Source organism: Oryzias melastigma, linkage group LG5 (genome assembly GCF_002922805.2).
Source record: "Oryzias melastigma strain HK-1 linkage group LG5, ASM292280v2, whole genome shotgun sequence".
NCBI lineage: Eukaryota > Metazoa > Chordata > Actinopteri > Beloniformes > Adrianichthyidae > Oryzias > Oryzias melastigma.
The window spans coordinates 26240550-26257725 of NC_050516.1; the positions used below are offsets into that span (position 1 = coordinate 26240550).

General features: G+C 40.0%; 1 protein-coding gene across 6 annotated transcripts in view; it reads right to left on the reverse strand.

Annotated features, from left to right (window-relative positions):
• The window catches only part of arhgap9 (Rho GTPase activating protein 9), a 55979-nt gene that overhangs the window by 28857 nt on the left and 9946 nt on the right, over nucleotides 1-17176 (reverse strand). For 5 of the 6 annotated variants that reach the window (XM_024270853.2, XM_024270852.2, XM_024270850.2 and 2 more), the window contains exons 2-6: nucleotides 11771-12102; nucleotides 10124-10322; nucleotides 9665-10050; nucleotides 5596-5847; nucleotides 3413-3502 (exon numbers count right to left, since the gene is read on the reverse strand). In XM_024270853.2, coding sequence (XP_024126621.1) covers nucleotides 3413-3502; nucleotides 5596-5847; nucleotides 9665-10050; nucleotides 10124-10322; nucleotides 11771-11992 — 1149 coding nt within the window. In that variant the 5' untranslated portion in view covers nucleotides 11993-12102. Of the gene's footprint in view, nucleotides 1-3412; nucleotides 3503-5595; nucleotides 5848-9664; nucleotides 10051-10123; nucleotides 10323-11770; nucleotides 12103-15822; nucleotides 16165-17176 lie in introns of those variants that run through there. The other variant, XM_024270851.2, reaches the window with a different exon arrangement.

Genomic DNA, 17176 nt, shown 5'->3' on the forward strand with positions numbered 1-17176 from the left:
ATGCTTTAACTAACAAAGGCCAGTTCATTTAACAATTGCTTTATTTTTCTGTTTTTATTGTTCTGTGATCTGATGCTTCTAAAAAGACGTTTCTTAAAAACTGTCCGAGGTGCAAAGATGAGACCTTGAACAGCAAAGCAGGACATGATGTGACAGAAAAAAAAATTACACAGTTACACAGTCTAGGTGTGTGTATTTCGTAAACTCTTCTTTTAGGCTTGTAGAGGTGTTTGCTGTCAGTGGAGACGTGCAATACACCACCGAATAGACATGTACTTCATGTTTTTTGGCTGTCAAACAGGAGCTCCACCTACTGACAGGGACTTGCTATCTCCCTAAAGTTTTTACAGTTGAATTTGTATTTTTATTTTCATTTAAAGTCCCACTCTGGTCATCTTTCGATCTCTTGTAGAATCATTACAATTATGATTATGTCAAAACTTAATAAACACTAAAACAACTGAACCAAAATAGAAAAAAACATTATTTATTCAAATTATTGCATGAGCCAAAGAGCCACAAGTACCAAAAAAGAGCTGCGCATGGCTCCAGAGCCCGAGGTTGCAGACCCCTGCACTAGGAGACACTTATTAACAAGTTAGTTACACAGACAAGTTCTCTAAATGGTGTAGCTGTACAAGCTAAGCAATCAGCATTAGGAATGGACATCTTCTACTTAATCTTGTTTAGCGTTAAAGCGATGGGTGAGCTAAAAAGCTGTGGATCAAACATTAAAATGGTAGCTGTCAATGTGACTGTTCATTTCTGGGTTTGCTGCATAAAAAATGAACCTCAAAGGTAGTGGGTGTGATGAAGAGAGTTCACAGTTACAAACTGTTTCTGCAAATCTACAAAACCAGAAGGGCTTGTCCTCACACTTAAAAAAAAATGTTCGGTTACGCACAAATGTCAAAGCTTTGAAATCAGCATAACTCAGCCTTCCTCATGACTGAAGAAACAGCTTAGGTACGGGTGAAATGCACCAGGGGGTTTTAAAGGTTTTTCAAAGACAAAAACATCAACTTTGAGGTTGGGCGGGGGGCTTCATTGCAATAGGGAGTTTACAGGTGTTTTCAAAACCCTAAACTAGACCATCAAATGCTCCATGCTGACAAGTAAAACAGGTTACTTGGGGGTTTGAACACCTGGCTAATAAACCTGTGTGGCATGCTGTATTTACTATACGTCATGTCGCTCTGAATAGAGAATGACACATATGGGTCACCAGAATGCATCTGGAGCTGACTTGATGTGGAGAACCCTGCCTTTGATCATGCGGGCATTTTTTTGATGAACAACATTAAATTTGAAACACTGACGCAAGTCTGAGGCAATGCTATGTTGAGATGCAAAATGGTTATCGCTGGCAATCTGGATCATGCGGCTCGTACTGATCCACTTCGTAAATGTCACACATGATTGGGTGTATGGGTCAGTTTGTATCCTAAAACAACAAAACAATAAGGATTTAAATAATTTACAGTACAGAGAGCTGAGTCTGAGTTGGTTTTTAATGCTGGAGCTGGGAGTAGTTTTAGCTGACTGGAAGGTTTCAGTGACTGCTTCCAATGTGTTCTTTAATGTGCCAAAAAATTCTCCACTATTGCTCCGTTTGTGGCCCAAAAGGCTCTTACCCATCTGGATCAGCACAGCAGGCAGTGCTTTGTTACTGAGAGCAGTAACATCTTTAGAAAATAAAGGCGTGTGTGAGGAGTAGAGTTGGTCAGATGAGGATAGAGGTAAACTTTTATCTAGATTATACTGTGGGTGTTGTTGGCCTCAAGAGCCAAACAGAGCTGGTGTAGAGACAGGAGAGGTGGTAAACATGTTTTTTTTTTTCTTTTCTAGGAGGTGATTTGTTTTCCTGTGGTTTCTACTGCCTGTGCTTACAGATGTCAAAGCACAACTGTTAGCAGTTAGACACAGTTACGAGATCACGTCTTTTTTTCAGCAAAAAAAACAAGTGCCTTTAGCATGTGTTAGGGAAGCCAAGTTGGTGTGGTAGGGAGTCATGTCATGAAGTCACATTTGATTATAGAAATCCTCTGTGAGATCCTGCGTATATGAAATCGGTACAACAATCAGCTCGCCTTGCAGTGACGCTGAATTGGCTGCTTATAAGATTTCAGGTTAAAAACAATTTTAAAATCTCCCGTTCTGTGTGCAGATCGCTGAGAAATGTCTTCAGCACTTTCATGAATTATATGTCATAAAAGATTTAGTCACTTCTAGAAGCAGAGACTCACTAGAACTTGCAAGGTTCCCCTATAAAGCGCAACATTGAAATGTTCTCAGTTATATTGTTCTTTTTTTGTAACTTCTGTAAAACTCTGAATCTACATTCACATCGCCTTCTGCTACATTTAAGTGACCACTTTCAATGAATGACCACTTTCTGCGCAGCAGCCGCATGTGGGAGGAGCTACCAGCTAATGTTTTTTGGATGATTGCTATAAGCAACGTAGTCTGTTGATATATCACTTAGAATGTATGGAAGACACAGAAAATGTTGACCAATAAGGGCTATTTACTGTGAAGAGTTTCCAGGTAGGTGTTCAAGAGGCATCCGGACCAGATGCCAGAGCCACCTCAACTAACTCCTCTAGATATGGAGGGGCAGTGGCTCTACCCTGTGCTCTCTCTGGGTGACGGAGCTTCTAACCCTATCTCTAAGGGAGCGCCCGGCCACCCAGCTGCTTGTAGTAGGGACCTCGCTCTGTCAGTCACGACCCAGAGCTCATGACCATAGGTGAATCCTTGAACGAAGATTAACGGTATATTGAGAGCTTTGCTTTCTGGCTTAGCTCTCTCTTCACCACAATGGACCAATACAGTGACTGCATAACGGCGGACGCCGCTCCAATCCAACTGTCGATCTCATGCTCCGATCTTCCCTCACTTGTGAACAAGACCCCGAGATATTTAAACTCCTCCACCAAGGGCAGGAGCACCCTTCCCACCCAGAGAGGGCAAACTGTCCTCCAACTGTAGATGGACATGCACCAATAAACAGCAGAAAAAGAAGAAGAATCCCCTCTCTGTTTGTCCAATGTGAACACCATGGGCTAAACGCACATTCTTGAATGCATGCCAAATGTCTGGTCTGTGCATAGCTTAAAACTACAGAATTTTATAAAGTTATGAGATACAAAAGAAAGTGAGCAGAAAAAAGTATTGTCCTGTTGTTTATCTGATAGTTCAGAAACAGGGCCAATGTGTTTCCTGTTTCATCACTCATTAATTTCCCTAATCAATTTAACTCTGATCGTAATATTTCAGAACTTTTCATGTAGTGAAGGAACTGCTCTGTCTGTTAATTGTACTTATACAGAACTGGATGTTCAATTACATTTTGGACTTCGACCGGACGGGTTATTCACTTGGCTTTAGCTTATTTAAAAAGTGTGTTTACCTTGTGCATTGTTCCATTGCCCGTCTCAGTAAGTGGGAGTGACAGATGGCTGGCATCGCGGTATAACTGCTGAGGTTGACCTGGAGTGACCTATAAGCACAGATAGAGCAGCACTTAGTAAGTTGTCTGGTACAGAGAAAACAACTCCATCAAATTCCGTGTCGGATTTACTACAACGCAGGGCAGTCGTAGTCGTATCACATGACAATTTTACAAGACCATTAAAAGTCATATTTCATAGGCCGATAATCTCTACATATGGGTCAGTGTGTCTGGAAGAGACTTTCAGCCAGAGTAACAAAAAATAGTCAAGATAGTACATGGTGTACATTTATATAGTGCTTTACTACCTTGGTTTGAGGCCCAGTGGTTTACAGTTCCATGCACACACACCTTCACACACTGATGACACCGGTGGCAACCTATAACCACCAGTATTGGATTAAACATCTTGCTCAAGGACATTTTGACACATGGGCGGGCCTGGCGGGAGCCAAACTTGCAACCCAGAGCGACCGCTCTACCTCTGTACTATGGCCTCTGGGAAATCAACATCACTATAATGTGTATTCAGTCATCAAAATCTCTTGGTTACTTCACTGCTGTGTTGTGTGAAGTCTTTGAAAGTGGCTAAAGTCAATTTAGTATGAGACTCTCCAAATGCGTTGGTGCACTTTGGTTTGGCTGTGACCTTCAGGTCTGGAAAAGAAAATGTAAAAAACTCAGACAATACTACACAAATGTGCTTGGACAATGTGTCACATTTTTGTGGGAGAAACAAAGAAAGAAAAACTCAGGGATGACGTCACACGCAGTGGCAGGCGGAGCCTCAGGAATCAAGTCGTTTAACTTCCAGGTAAGAAAAAGCGCAAGAAAAATAACTAATATGTCATAAGTAAATTATTTTTAAGTGTTCCAAAGGTAATATATGATCATATATATGGATATAGTTTACTCTGAAAGGCTTAAGAAAATCATGATATGGCCCCTTAAAGCAAATAACCACCCGATTTGAGCTGGAAACTGCCCAATCTTATGATGGGCCTTGTCAAAGTCAAGGTCCACGGGCTGGATCCGGCCCGCCACGTAATTAAATCCGGCCCTCCAGATCATTTTATTTTATTGTTATTAATAGGCCTGTGTTATTTTGAAAAATTTCTAATTTGTATAATTTTGACAAAATATATTCTTATGTAGAGTAAATTATTTAAAGTTATTTAAGGTTTAAGTTGATTTATTCTGTAATAATATTTCTGCCTGTTTTTATTTATAGTTATGTTAAAAAGTTACATTTTTGAAGTTTTAAAATTTTAGTTTTAGTTTGTTCAATAAACCTTTATCCTTCTTGGCTAAGGTGTGTTTGGGGTTTTGTCCCACTATGCGATTGAGTTTGACACCCCTGCTCTATATTGGATGTATGTTTATTTCAGACTTGTAATTAGTTAACAAACATATTTATGTGCCAAAAGTCTCTGTCCTGCATTTATTATCCTGTAATGCAACATTTCAAGAAGAAAGTATCGGTATTGATATTAGCGATAGTGGCCCTGTAATTACTTGATTGATACCAAAATTCACAGTACCGCCCACCCCTAATCGATATCGGGAAATACCATTTGGATTGAGGTACTGTAGGTTTATTTTACAATAATGTAAAAATGTTTCTTGTTTTTTTTTTTGTCTGTAAACATAATTAACTCTTGGTTATCTTTCAAGAAACACAAGGAATCTGGAAAACTTCCCTGTTCAGTACCAAGCATTTACCTCTGAGTCACACTGGTAGAATCTTTGGCTAAAGATTGATTTTAGGTCAGTGAATCGGATTGTTCAAAATGAACCAATGTTGACAAGGAATCATACCAAAAACAACAAATTATGATATGAAATAAGTCGTTGTTGAAATGAATTGTTGAACCCCTAGTTGAATACAATGCAGACTGCTCTGTTGGGAATACCGCCTCTGAAAACGTCCCAGTTAGTGCTGATAATCTCATCACACAAGCACATAAATAAAACCAGACTTTTTATTTTACTTGACTTTATTTTTGAGGTCTTCTTGGAGAAATGACACTTTCATTCAGCCCTAAACAGAGAACCTTTTAAAGCTGTGCGCCTGTTTGAGGTGCGTTAGTGAAAATATTGATTTTGAAATGCTGTACGCTCTGTGATGTGGGATGCTTTACCTTGTTGGCACTCTGAGCACGAGCCCGGCGGGGAGGTTTCCATGACCTTTCCTTAGTAACGCTGTTGACATAATAGCATCTTCCTGTGGCCGGGTCAGAATACTGCTCCCATAAGTCCATGACCTGTACCGGCTTCTGGCCCGGATCAGGAACGGGAGGCTCCAGCTGCGAGTTACGCTTTTCCTGCTGGGTTTCAGAATAAAGGGGGGAGTCCTGCCAGGATAACTGGGAGAAGTAAGCCTCTGTTGGAACCTGGCACCCAGAAAAAGAAAGACGAGAGGCAAAGACAAAAGTGAAAGTGAGGAACAGAGAAGAGGTATTTTTAAATCAACTTTAGAGAAATTAGGTCATTGGATTTTACAGCAAATATAACAGCGAAAGAGGAATAATGTTATCTTGAAACTCAGAATTAGGAATCTAAATTTCACCAGAACTTCAATAAAAAGTCCAGTTTTATGAACTATTAAGGCATAGGAACTGTCAATGTGCTTTGTCTTTACTTTATGCGAAACTTCAGGGGAAATATATAAGTAATCACAATCAAAAGTATTTTTTTTTTACTCAAAGGTCTAAAAATTTTGAATGTAAAATATAGAAATATATTTATAAGGACAGAAAACAGACATGGATTCCTCCAAAAAAAGATAAAATAAAGATAATGAAACTCATGATCATTTACACAACAGACTACACTACAGACACCTAGACTGTAGTTCAGATATGTTCAAACACTTCATAATAAATTAGTAAATCCATGTTACACAACAATCATCTAAATATGTGATTCTCAATCATTTCAAGCATCAAATAACATGAAAATGACAATAATATAAATATATTTAAAGAGTTGCATCAAAACAAAATTAACAAAAAAACACTTGATGGGAATAAACTGTTCTGTGTGTGTTTTTTAAAAAATAAAATACCTTTTCTTTTTGTACAATACATGAACAGATTCCTTTTATAAAAGCTGTACTGTAATAGCGTAAATATGGCATTTGGTTCTTCAACTCTAGAATTAAAAATAACAATTACTAATCAATTAAACCCTAAATTTAGTTTCCGTAAAATACGAATTTGACATTTATGTATCTTTTTAATCTTGCGTATCTTTTGAACGGAAATCAAGTCTCCCCATCAGTACATGCTCAGGAACCAGTGTTCTAGATGATCAGTGCTTTTATTGGTGATGTTTACCGGTGTGTGAAACGCTCTGTGATTGTGGTGAAAACAGTTTCATTTACCTTAGCAAAACAGTGATTAGATTAGTTAAACTTTATTCCACGATTTAACAAACTACTCTTGTTATTTCTTAATCAATCTTCTCCCACAAAACATATTCTGTGTTTGAATTGAACAGCTGCCTAATTCCATAGTCAAACACGCCGGTTTCATCTCATTGTCGGAGTCAGTCTCATTGCCAGGCGGGTGTTCAGCAATGATGCCGGCGGCTTTAGCAAAAACTCGGACAACAGTTACAGCAGATACTTTAGTGCAGGTGTCGCACACCGTGCTGCCTCCGAGTAAAAGTGTGTGCGCCGTCTGCATCCATCACTTCCACGATCAAAGCAAAAGTGAAAGACCCAGGCTCTATTTCGCTTTTCTTCTGGTGGCACCGGTAACCTTTCTTTTAAGGCAAACTGGAAAAACGTGTGTAAAGTTTGGCTGGATCTCTGCGCAGCATGCAGCCATGCAAGTTGGGTGTGCTGACTTTCCAGAGTGCTCAAAATCAGACGCACGCTACTTTTTGGTTTCACCTGCTCGAGGGTAAAACTGTCAATTTCAGCACAAGACTTAGTAGGATGATCATCTCCTAAACAAACAAAGGAACGCTGTCAGACGAATCATCTGTGTGTTTTTAGGACAATGGCGCAGGCCGGGTAAAGCTTGCGCTCTGAAATGCTGGCCGATCTTTGTGTTTGTTGCACTACGGTGGCTTTCTGAAGTAACTTGAGATGTGATAAACTTTACCACCATCCACATTGTTTCCCAAGAGCACGACTTGGCAGAATCACTGTCTGTGACCCACCTATGTCCCATAAAATGCACAAGAAGATTTTACATTGTCTTATTGACGCCGGTCTCCAAAAGTCACCAGGTATAATAGGTCCTTTGTACTGTTAGACACTGCTCTCCAATGGCGGCTGGTTTCCTTTAAAATCTGCATATCTTAATCAGGTCGCGCAGACGCCGGGTGTCTGTGGTATTTGTGGTGTGAACCAGTGTAGCGATGGCCAAGAAACGCTACGACAAAGAACATTCAAAGAACAAACACGTCTTTACTTCAACTTTACGGATGAAATACAATAACAATAAAGCAAGCTGCTCATAAATGTTCACATCCCTACTATAGAAAGGCTTAAACTGTCACACCAGTTTCTTACAGAGAAGTCTGTATCTCAGTTGAAACAAAAAAGGGAAAGAGTTTGACTTGTCTTCTTTTGGATTCTGACCAGTTTTACTAGCAGATGAAGCTTATATCTGCCTGATCGCAGCTTGGCATCAGCAGCACAGTTAATTCTCTGCTCCTTTTGTGGGTGCTGATCACCACAGATCGGCTTTTCTTTTTTTCCCAAAATCTTAGGGTGTCATTTTATATCTTCTTCCTACTTTACAAATCTCAACTACATTTTCTCACAGATCTTTTGTGAAGGAAATGGAGCCTGGTGCTGCAGTGTCAGATTCTCCAAAAGCTTCAAAACTCATTGGCAGTGCACGCGTGACCATGGATTGTACATGGTATAAAACCTAAAAAATAAAATGTTACAAAACAATTTTTTGAATTTTCAAAGCAAAAGTTTAATCCATTTTAACAAACAGTTTCCTGCTAAAGACGATGATTACATTTGATACAAAAAGCCTCATCAGATTAGATTACTTTTCCATATTTGTCAGAAATTTTAATCCTTGATCATAAAACAGAACTTGGATGAAATGTTCCTGCCTACTGGCTCAAATGGAAAGAGTCCTCAGGGACTCAGAAAAGGACAAACAGGATAAAAAACAGAAAAAAACAAATGTTTTCTTGTTTCTATAGTGTCATAAAGTGGGTTATTAAAAAAACAACAAAGCAAACACACTTTAAGAAATAGCTGGATGCTGAGACGTGGGAGTATCCACTCACTTGACAGAGGGATAACCCTGAGTTTTCCTCTCATCGGCAAGGCATTGTGTAATCCCCGCTGATGTAATATAGAAAAGCTCTGGCGTCAAGACAATGCTAACTTGATTGCTGCTGTAGGGGGATTATTAAGGACAAGTGCAAGTGTAAATCAAACACAGCCTGCTGCCACGCCTCAATTCAACCTCTATGAAGGATCCGAACGAGAATTCACAGTATTTTCCCTGCAGCAGCTTTTGACGTTCAACCAAATGATATCGTTTAAAATAATCTTGTTACGCTGTTTTATTTGGTTATTTTTAGGTTTACGCTGTAGAAGCAATTGCAGAAATTACCCACTGGGTTGTTGGGAGTTTCAGACTTGTAAATCCAGGAGATTAGAGATTGTCAGTGAGTGGAAATCAAAATTAATCTAATCCCACACTTCCTTCAACGTCAGCCGCATGTGACGGATTTGTTTGACCTATTTTTCATGATTTAATTTCAGCGGTCTTTATAATATTTATGGACATATGTGAACGGGACTTGAGCAACCGCAGAACAACTTCAATTTTTGTTTGCTGCTAATGGCAAAATTTAACTAAATTATATAACTTTGACTATCGATAAAGATCCACTTAGATGAAAATTGTGTTTTTAACATGTTTTTGCACAATTTTTCTGGTGTTAGAGGGCATACATTTTAGAAAATTAAGCTTAAAATGTTTTATTTTTGTTTCTAAATTGCTGTGAATGAAGAGTAGATGAAAAAATTGTGTTTAAAAGGAATATTTTTATGACAGAAAATATGATGGGCAGGGCAGCGCTTCTCTTACCCTTCCCTGCAATGGGAAGGGGGAGAGGGGCGGGGTTGCTCCAAGCCAACTCAGATCAAAAGATAACTGGAGTGGGACTTTAACAGTAGTAGACCTCGTCATATCACTTGCTTAAGGTCTTTCCTTTTCTTACCTGCAAATGGTTTCTCTTCCCTGAAGCTTCAACCATGTCCCAGTGGCTGCTGGACTTTTTGGGCATCCTTTGGTTGATGTGATTGCCGAGGCCACCTCCGATCTCATCGTAGGGGTTTTCCATCAGGTTTTCGGGCAGGTTGCTGGAACTCTGGCTCCGGGTGATGGTAGGGACCACCCTAGGGTTAGATGGCACTGTGGAGACCGCGGGCGACTCCCTGACCGTGGGGTTGGCAGTTGGGAAGCTTGGAGAGTTGGGAGCAAATGTAAATCCGGAAAGGGGAAGGGTGGGAAAACGTCCACTGGCCATGCTGGACTTGTTGTCCGATCCCTGAAAGGCACTGTTGGAATTGAGGTTGTCCATAGAGCGATAGATGGGTTTGTTCACTGGAGATAAAGAGAGAAAAACATTAAACATCCATTTTTAAAGGATTTTCTTAACGCGTGTAACGCTTGTTACCTCTGAGTTGCTCATTACAAGCGGACTTTGTGGGACTGGGGGACAGCGACACCCGAGGAAGTACCCTAAAGTTGGGATGCAGTGAGGTAGACATGACCAGACGTTGGGGGGATGGAATTGGAGCGATCGGCACCTCCGTCACGTACGTGGCGGGGACATACAGGGGCTTTGCTTTGCTGGCTGCCCCAATCCGCCGCACCTGCCAGAGAACAGATCCATGAATGCTTTTGCTATTTTCTCCCATATAAATCCACTTAGTTCAACTGAGCGGCAATAAACACAGCTGAGGCTGGAAGCCAGAGCAGAATGTTAAACCTACAAATCTTGGTCAACAGCAGATGCAGCTTCTCTTTCGAAACAATGCTTGTCTCTAATTGATGATATTCGTGCTTCTGACGATGATCTTTAAATAGTTTGAAACTCTGCATTTCTGCCCAAGAAAATAAACTGGAAACAACTGAGATGTCAACAATTCTAACATTTTCAAGATGTTTTTTGTGAAAAAGCTGCAAGAATTAACCACCTTAACCAACTAAATGCTGGAAAAATTACTGGCACTTGTTACTGTTCTACCCATTGAATGTACATGAGAACTGGACTGAGTGATCCCTCCCCATTCACGTTTTTAAACAGGAAGTAGCTGCTGGCTCCAAGAAGCCAAAATCCCATAGACTTCTATTGAGAAATAAACAGCGAGTACTCAGGTATTATATTTGTCCAACAAAATGAAGTTAATTTAGTCGCCATTTTTCTGCGGTGCGAACTTAACAATTTTGGGACCAGATGATATCGGTTAGCAGTAATCGATCTGAGTCTGTTTGAGTCATAATTTTTATGGCAACCACTCTTACTAATCAGGAGTGAGTTTGTTGGAAAGCCACACCCCTTCTACTGAAAGCTGGTTAGAGGGGAGAACCTGTCAAACTTTTCTAATGTTCAAGGTGGGGGCCAGCTAGCACCAAAAACTCTTATTGAGGCATCTGATTAGACAGTTTATAACTTGAATAACTTAAAATAAAGACAGTATATCATGCAAAAAAAGGTTTAGCAAGAACATGTTAACAAAGACCTGCAAATAAAATGAGTAATAGCTGATATTTTTAAATTAAGGTCTACAGGATTTTGGGTTTTCTGGGACCAGCGGGTACTTCCTATTTTAACGTGAGGGGGGGTGGGGATAATCAGTTCAGTTCTCCCTATGGTCTTGCCCAAGGACCCACACTCTCATTGCACCCCCTGGGAATTGAACCCCGATTTCCCATGTGCCAGTCCTCCACTTCACCAACTAAGCCATTAATTATGAGAACACACTAAATATATATTTTCAAACATTAGCTGACAGTGTAAAAGCTTGGACATCAACAGCTGTAAAAAAAAAAAAAAATAATAAAGGTGTCCGAGTGGCCATTATAAAGCCATTAAAACTGAGTTTGCTCAATGGTGAGAAAATCTGTCAAATTCAGCAATAGATGTCTGCTTTGGCTGTACAGGAACCCATTATGAATGAGGTCATGAACAGTAGCAGCCTACAGACATATTTAACATCACTTAATAGCTATTTTAGCCTTTTAATCATTTTTATTGATAAATTGCCTCTAATAGTCTCATAAAAGCTTGTGGGTGTGATTAACATCCTAAGACTCTTACCTGCCACCAGTCTGCATTCGTTTTCTTCAGAAGAATAAAACGCTCGCCCTCCCTTATGCAAACTTGCCGTCCATCTGCGCCCCGATAGCTGTAGTCATATTGAGCCTCGAGGACCACCGTACCACTGGGGACCCCGCACACTGTCATCCCGCTGGGGTTCACGACGGGTGCCGCAACGGGCTGAGTTTGTCCAAACGAGCGCCGCCAGCTACCAGACAGCATGGCTCTCCGGGCACTCCTGATCAGCAGGTTTTCCTGGGAAAACGCTTTTGTCCAATAAGGCTTGGGATAGAGCAGGACAGGTCAGACTGGAGCCAGGCTGCTGCCATGCTCTGAGAAAAAACAAGAGGAAAGACGACAAAAACAGAAATGAATCGGCGAATGTGATGGATAAAGTTATAGGTAAGTATTGCCTGGTACTGATGATGTGCAGGAATAGAAACCTGTTTCTTGGGTCTTTTTATTCTTTGTTATCCTAAAAATGTAAAATCTCGAGATGCTGAAAATGTCAAAAATATTCTGTTTTTTTTGCTTTTTGTGTTTTGCATCAACTTGAAAAACAAATACATTTTAACTGCTGTGGTGAACAGAGCTAAATTTATGCACTCAAGCCTGTCTGCCGTCATTGATATAAATGTCTCAACTATTTTTCAGATACTTAAAAATATCTTTCTACCAGTTTCAATTTAAAACAACTGACAAAAATGGTCTAAAGCACAAAAACTATCAACTTTTTCAAATGGTGTTTATCCACAAGAACAAAGAGACCCACGTGAGTGAATAACTCATGCGTTTGGAGGATGCGAGGAGCGCGCTGTTCCCAAAATAGCATCTGTCTCTGTCTCACCACCTGAGCCAGCATCCCTCAAGCTAAACCCCTGCTTTTCCCAGCCAAGACCCGCTTACATAAGAAGAGAGCATCTAACTTTCTGCCAGACACTCAGGAATACAGCTTAACCCGCGACATGAACCCATCCACGCGGACACAGAGGCAGCAAAGAGGAGCATCCCACGACAGAATCAGTCATCTCATCTCTGAGAAGACGAGAGTCGAGGGATGCTGGACGAGACGAGCGACTGAGGAAGAAATGAAAGACCAGATCATTTAGACAGAAACAAAAAGATGAGCACTGAGATGTGAGAAGAAAGCTTAAAGTCCCACTCCAGTCATTTTTTAAATCTATTTTAAGCCTTCTGAGTGGTCTTTTAATTATGATTATGCCATTTTTAGTCAAAATTTAAAAAACTGTGCAGTTTCCTGGAACATAGTTTCTGTAGAGCTGCTGGAGTTAATCAGAAATTCACCTCTGAGTCGTGAAATCCACCCCGATTTCCCATTACCCGTTTATTTACACTGTCTCCCACTAGCTTACAGCCCCTCACAAACCCAACATAACATTATCGGATCAACAAAAATGGTGAGCAATATTGGAGCTATCCAGCCGTAGCCTACAGTTTTGAGCCAGACGCTAGCTCAGGCGAGGAAAACGAAGTGGTACATGGATCTATTTGTCTATGAGTAGAAGAATAAGAATGGAGTATAGCAGGGAGCTTGTAGCCCACCAATACAACATTCCCCTTTATTTGCAGGGGTTAGGGACCTGAGACATCCGCGAATACGATAAATCTGTGAATATGAAGAACCCCCCCGTCCCCGTTTCAACCTGCGGCCAAAAAATGTCCGTTACCGATCCATTCATCCCAAAAAAAAAATATTGCGCTTTGTTGAACATTTATTAAAGATAGTTGGAGCATAAAGAGTTTTTTTTTAATTCAGAGCAGCAGCATACTTTGTGATGCAGATGAGGGGTGTCACTTTGTCTCTCTGTGCCTTAAAACCGCGCATTCTTCCTCCTTTATCAAATAAGTGCGAGAGGGCATAAAAACCTGCTCCGGAACGATTATCTTCTTCAGCATATTTGGATTATTTTCGGCCGGTTTTGAGTCAGATGATGCTATTGCAGGGAGAGGAGGGGCTGGTAGCCGACAGGCACGTGTTCTTCATCTCTGTTCTCGGAGATGCACCTCAGCACCGTAGAACCTCTTTCGGACACAAAAGTTTCACACAAGCCTCTTGAGTTGTTAAAATGTTTGTGACAAACGTGACTATGTGACTGAAAAAAAAAAATATGTGAAACCGCAAATAAAGAAATGCAAATAAGCGGGGGAGCTGTAGCACCTTTGTCACTGCTACACGTTTTGTGAAACTGCAATATTTCGTCTGCTCCGGATTCACAATGGTTTGAATAAATAAATATTCAAAAATGCAATTTTAAGTTTAATCGCTTTATGTACTGAATGACCGTCACGAGAAAAATGCCACAAGAACATATTAAAACACCCCCCAAAAAAAACATTTTTTAATGGAGTGGGTGTCTAATGGAAGGAATGAAAAAGAAAAATTAGTAGAGTCACAGTAACTTCTATTATATTTACTTTTGTGACCTATCTTGAAGTGATTCTGGGTTTAATTCTGAATTCTGAGGTGTCCCATAGCATAGGAATCTCATCTGTAGCAAATTTCTTATATTTGTAAAAAAAAAAAAAAAAGAGAGAGAGACCAAATTTTTTCTTCTATATTGACGTTAAAAGCATCATAAATGTCTTAGTTTCCTGTTAAACTAATAGTGCTGCTTCAGCGCAGAGGGGACGGAGGCAAAAGTCGGAGGTGCAAGGCGACTGAGCAAACAGGAAACTGCAAAGACACTCAAGTTCAACCACAGTTTGGGTCATATCCTTTCCATCTGTACAGTTGTCTTTCTGTTGTGAGAAGCCTTTGGTTTAGTTAGTTTAAGCCTGTAACAGATAACAGGCATGTATTTATTTACTCCATGCAATCATTAATAGACAATCAGCTCCTTTTTTTTTCATTGCTTCAAAACTGAAAAGACCAGAATAGTCGGTTCTTTTGTTTTAGTTGGTTCTGACTCAGAAATCTTAAAATGTAGTTTACAATTAACATGAGTTATATTTCAATCTAGCGGGAATAAAATCCTAATCATCCATGGCAACAGTAAGTGGAGCTTCTCCATGATGAGCTCTTCTCCATGCACACACAGGAAGAGCTGAAGTGATGCAACCGTGCACCTGCTTGCCTTTTCCTGTCTTCCTTTGTTACCTAAACTACATTTGTAAGGAAGCAGAGACTTAAATTACTAAAACATATGCAAAACTAAGACAAACATTAAGGGAGATAAATTTGCCGTTTTGGCAGTGGGCACAAAAAAATCCACACAGAGAAAGAAAGATTTCTAATATTTTTGGTCAATTCTTCTTATGGAAAAAAAGAAAGAGGTGCTAAAAAAAACTCAGAATGATAGTGACGCACTTCTGATCTTTGTCACTGGTTGTGGTACTGGTTGTCTCTCCATTACCACTGAGGCTGTTCTGCTAGACTATAAATAAAGGAAATGGATTTGCCTTCCGTTATCAATAATCTGAAAAGCCTCAAATGCAAAAGAGGACAAGTCCCACTCTGATGAAGATGTGACGAGAGGAGACGAGTCCAGATTCGGTTTCTATTAATACCAGCATGAGGAGCTCTGTCATCACACGCCACAACATACTGGGAAGGCCATATGGTCCCAGAGACTGACATGCATGGACACCCTTTCAGAGCTGCTAGAAAGACAGGATAGTGTGTTTCAGTAGCAAAGCGTCTCTGATGCGTTGTTAGCAGCAAAAGGCAAAGAGGTAAAGGGTAAAACCTCTGAAGATGACTACAAATTGTAGGAAAACTTAAGGAAGAAGAAAATCTGTCTGTGTTCAAAGTATGCACTGTTAAATCAAAATCTTAGGAAAGTAAAAAGAAAAAAATTCTAATTTTTGAGTTTTTTGATAGCAAAATAATCTTATCTTAAGAAAAAAAAAGTCTTATTAATTACATAATTTTTCTTACTCAATTGATAGATTTTATTTTTTGCGTATTTAAAGAAAATCTGCCAATGGAGGTAAGAATTTTTGTCATTTTTAAGGAGCCTGTTTTTACAGTGTGCATACAAGCTAAAAACAATCTGCAATTCATGCATGAATTCAGGAAAACAAGAACTCACCATGATCCACAGGGAAGAGGGAGCATCAACAACAACGACCAGTCCAGTTTGTGGTCAGAACCACGCATCTATCTACATCCCCCCCCAAAAAAAATCAGTCAAGCTGCGACCATGTCTTAAAAACAGATGGCTCAGGAGGAGCTGGGGCAGACCATCCAGCAACGAACGGGACAGCAACAATCAAGCAAAAAACAAAAAAATAATAGCAGCAATCACTTTTATTGTTTTATGCACAATAACACAATTAATCCTATGCCAACAAATTATTCTGCCTCTCCTCACTGAACCTTCGCTGACCCTATCATCCTGACTTTAGCCACTATTTTGCCTGAGTGAGGACGATCTGCTGAAATAAATTCTAAATCAACTGTAGGAGTAAAGGGGGGAGGCAGAGAGGACCACTGCAGACCAAAACATGGCTGCCAGTGAGTCCAGACGATTGATTAAAGGTATTGATCCAAAAACAGAGCTGGCTGACCGACTGTGCCATTTGACATCTCACATGTCACGCTAACCGTGCTGCATCCAAGACCTCCAGATCGCAGTCTGTCTGGTTGAGTTTTGATGTTAACGAGAGGAAGAATGGCTGAAGCTAAAGCCAACTGCAAAGCATGCTGGAAGACGGAATTAAATAAATATGTGAATACTGTGATATCAAATGATAATCCATCCATTGATCTACACATGAGACATCTCCTGCTCATGGTCATGGGGTTGCTGGAGCCTACCCTGCTAAGGCAGTCTTTTGTGTTCGACACTCAGCATCAAGGGTTAAATTCAAACTAACAAAATGTTTCCCAGGCCAGCCACAGCTCCTGTTTGTGGTTGCTTTTGAGGAAAAGACAAACATGAAAAAGAAATGTCACACACTGATGACTAGTGCTGCTTCACCATTACTTAGTTCTACACAGTAATTTATAAGGAAATGATGGATGGATGGACAAACAAATAGAATGAGCCTCAAATCAATTTTCTCATGAGAACAAGGAGTTTTTTTTAAGCTGCAAGCTTGAAAGCACAATAAACATTAAAGTTGTCCTTCCGCACAGATAGTGCCTGGACATGTTTCCTGTGCACACAAACACCCTGATGTGGACAAAATAACAAAACATGAACTTTTAGTGTAGGGAAAACAAAAAAAAGGTATGTTTTTTAACTCCTAGCAGAATGTTTCAGTTCAGTTCATGTTTTATTAACATACTGTTGACCGACTAAAGACAAAGCCGTTACAACCATGCACTCTGCAACAGTTATTTTGTTTTTTGAAAAATAATTGTCTCAGATTTTATCAGTTTTGTTAGATTATTGTGATGCTTGATGATTCTTTTTTTTTCCAGGATGTGCTAATTTCACC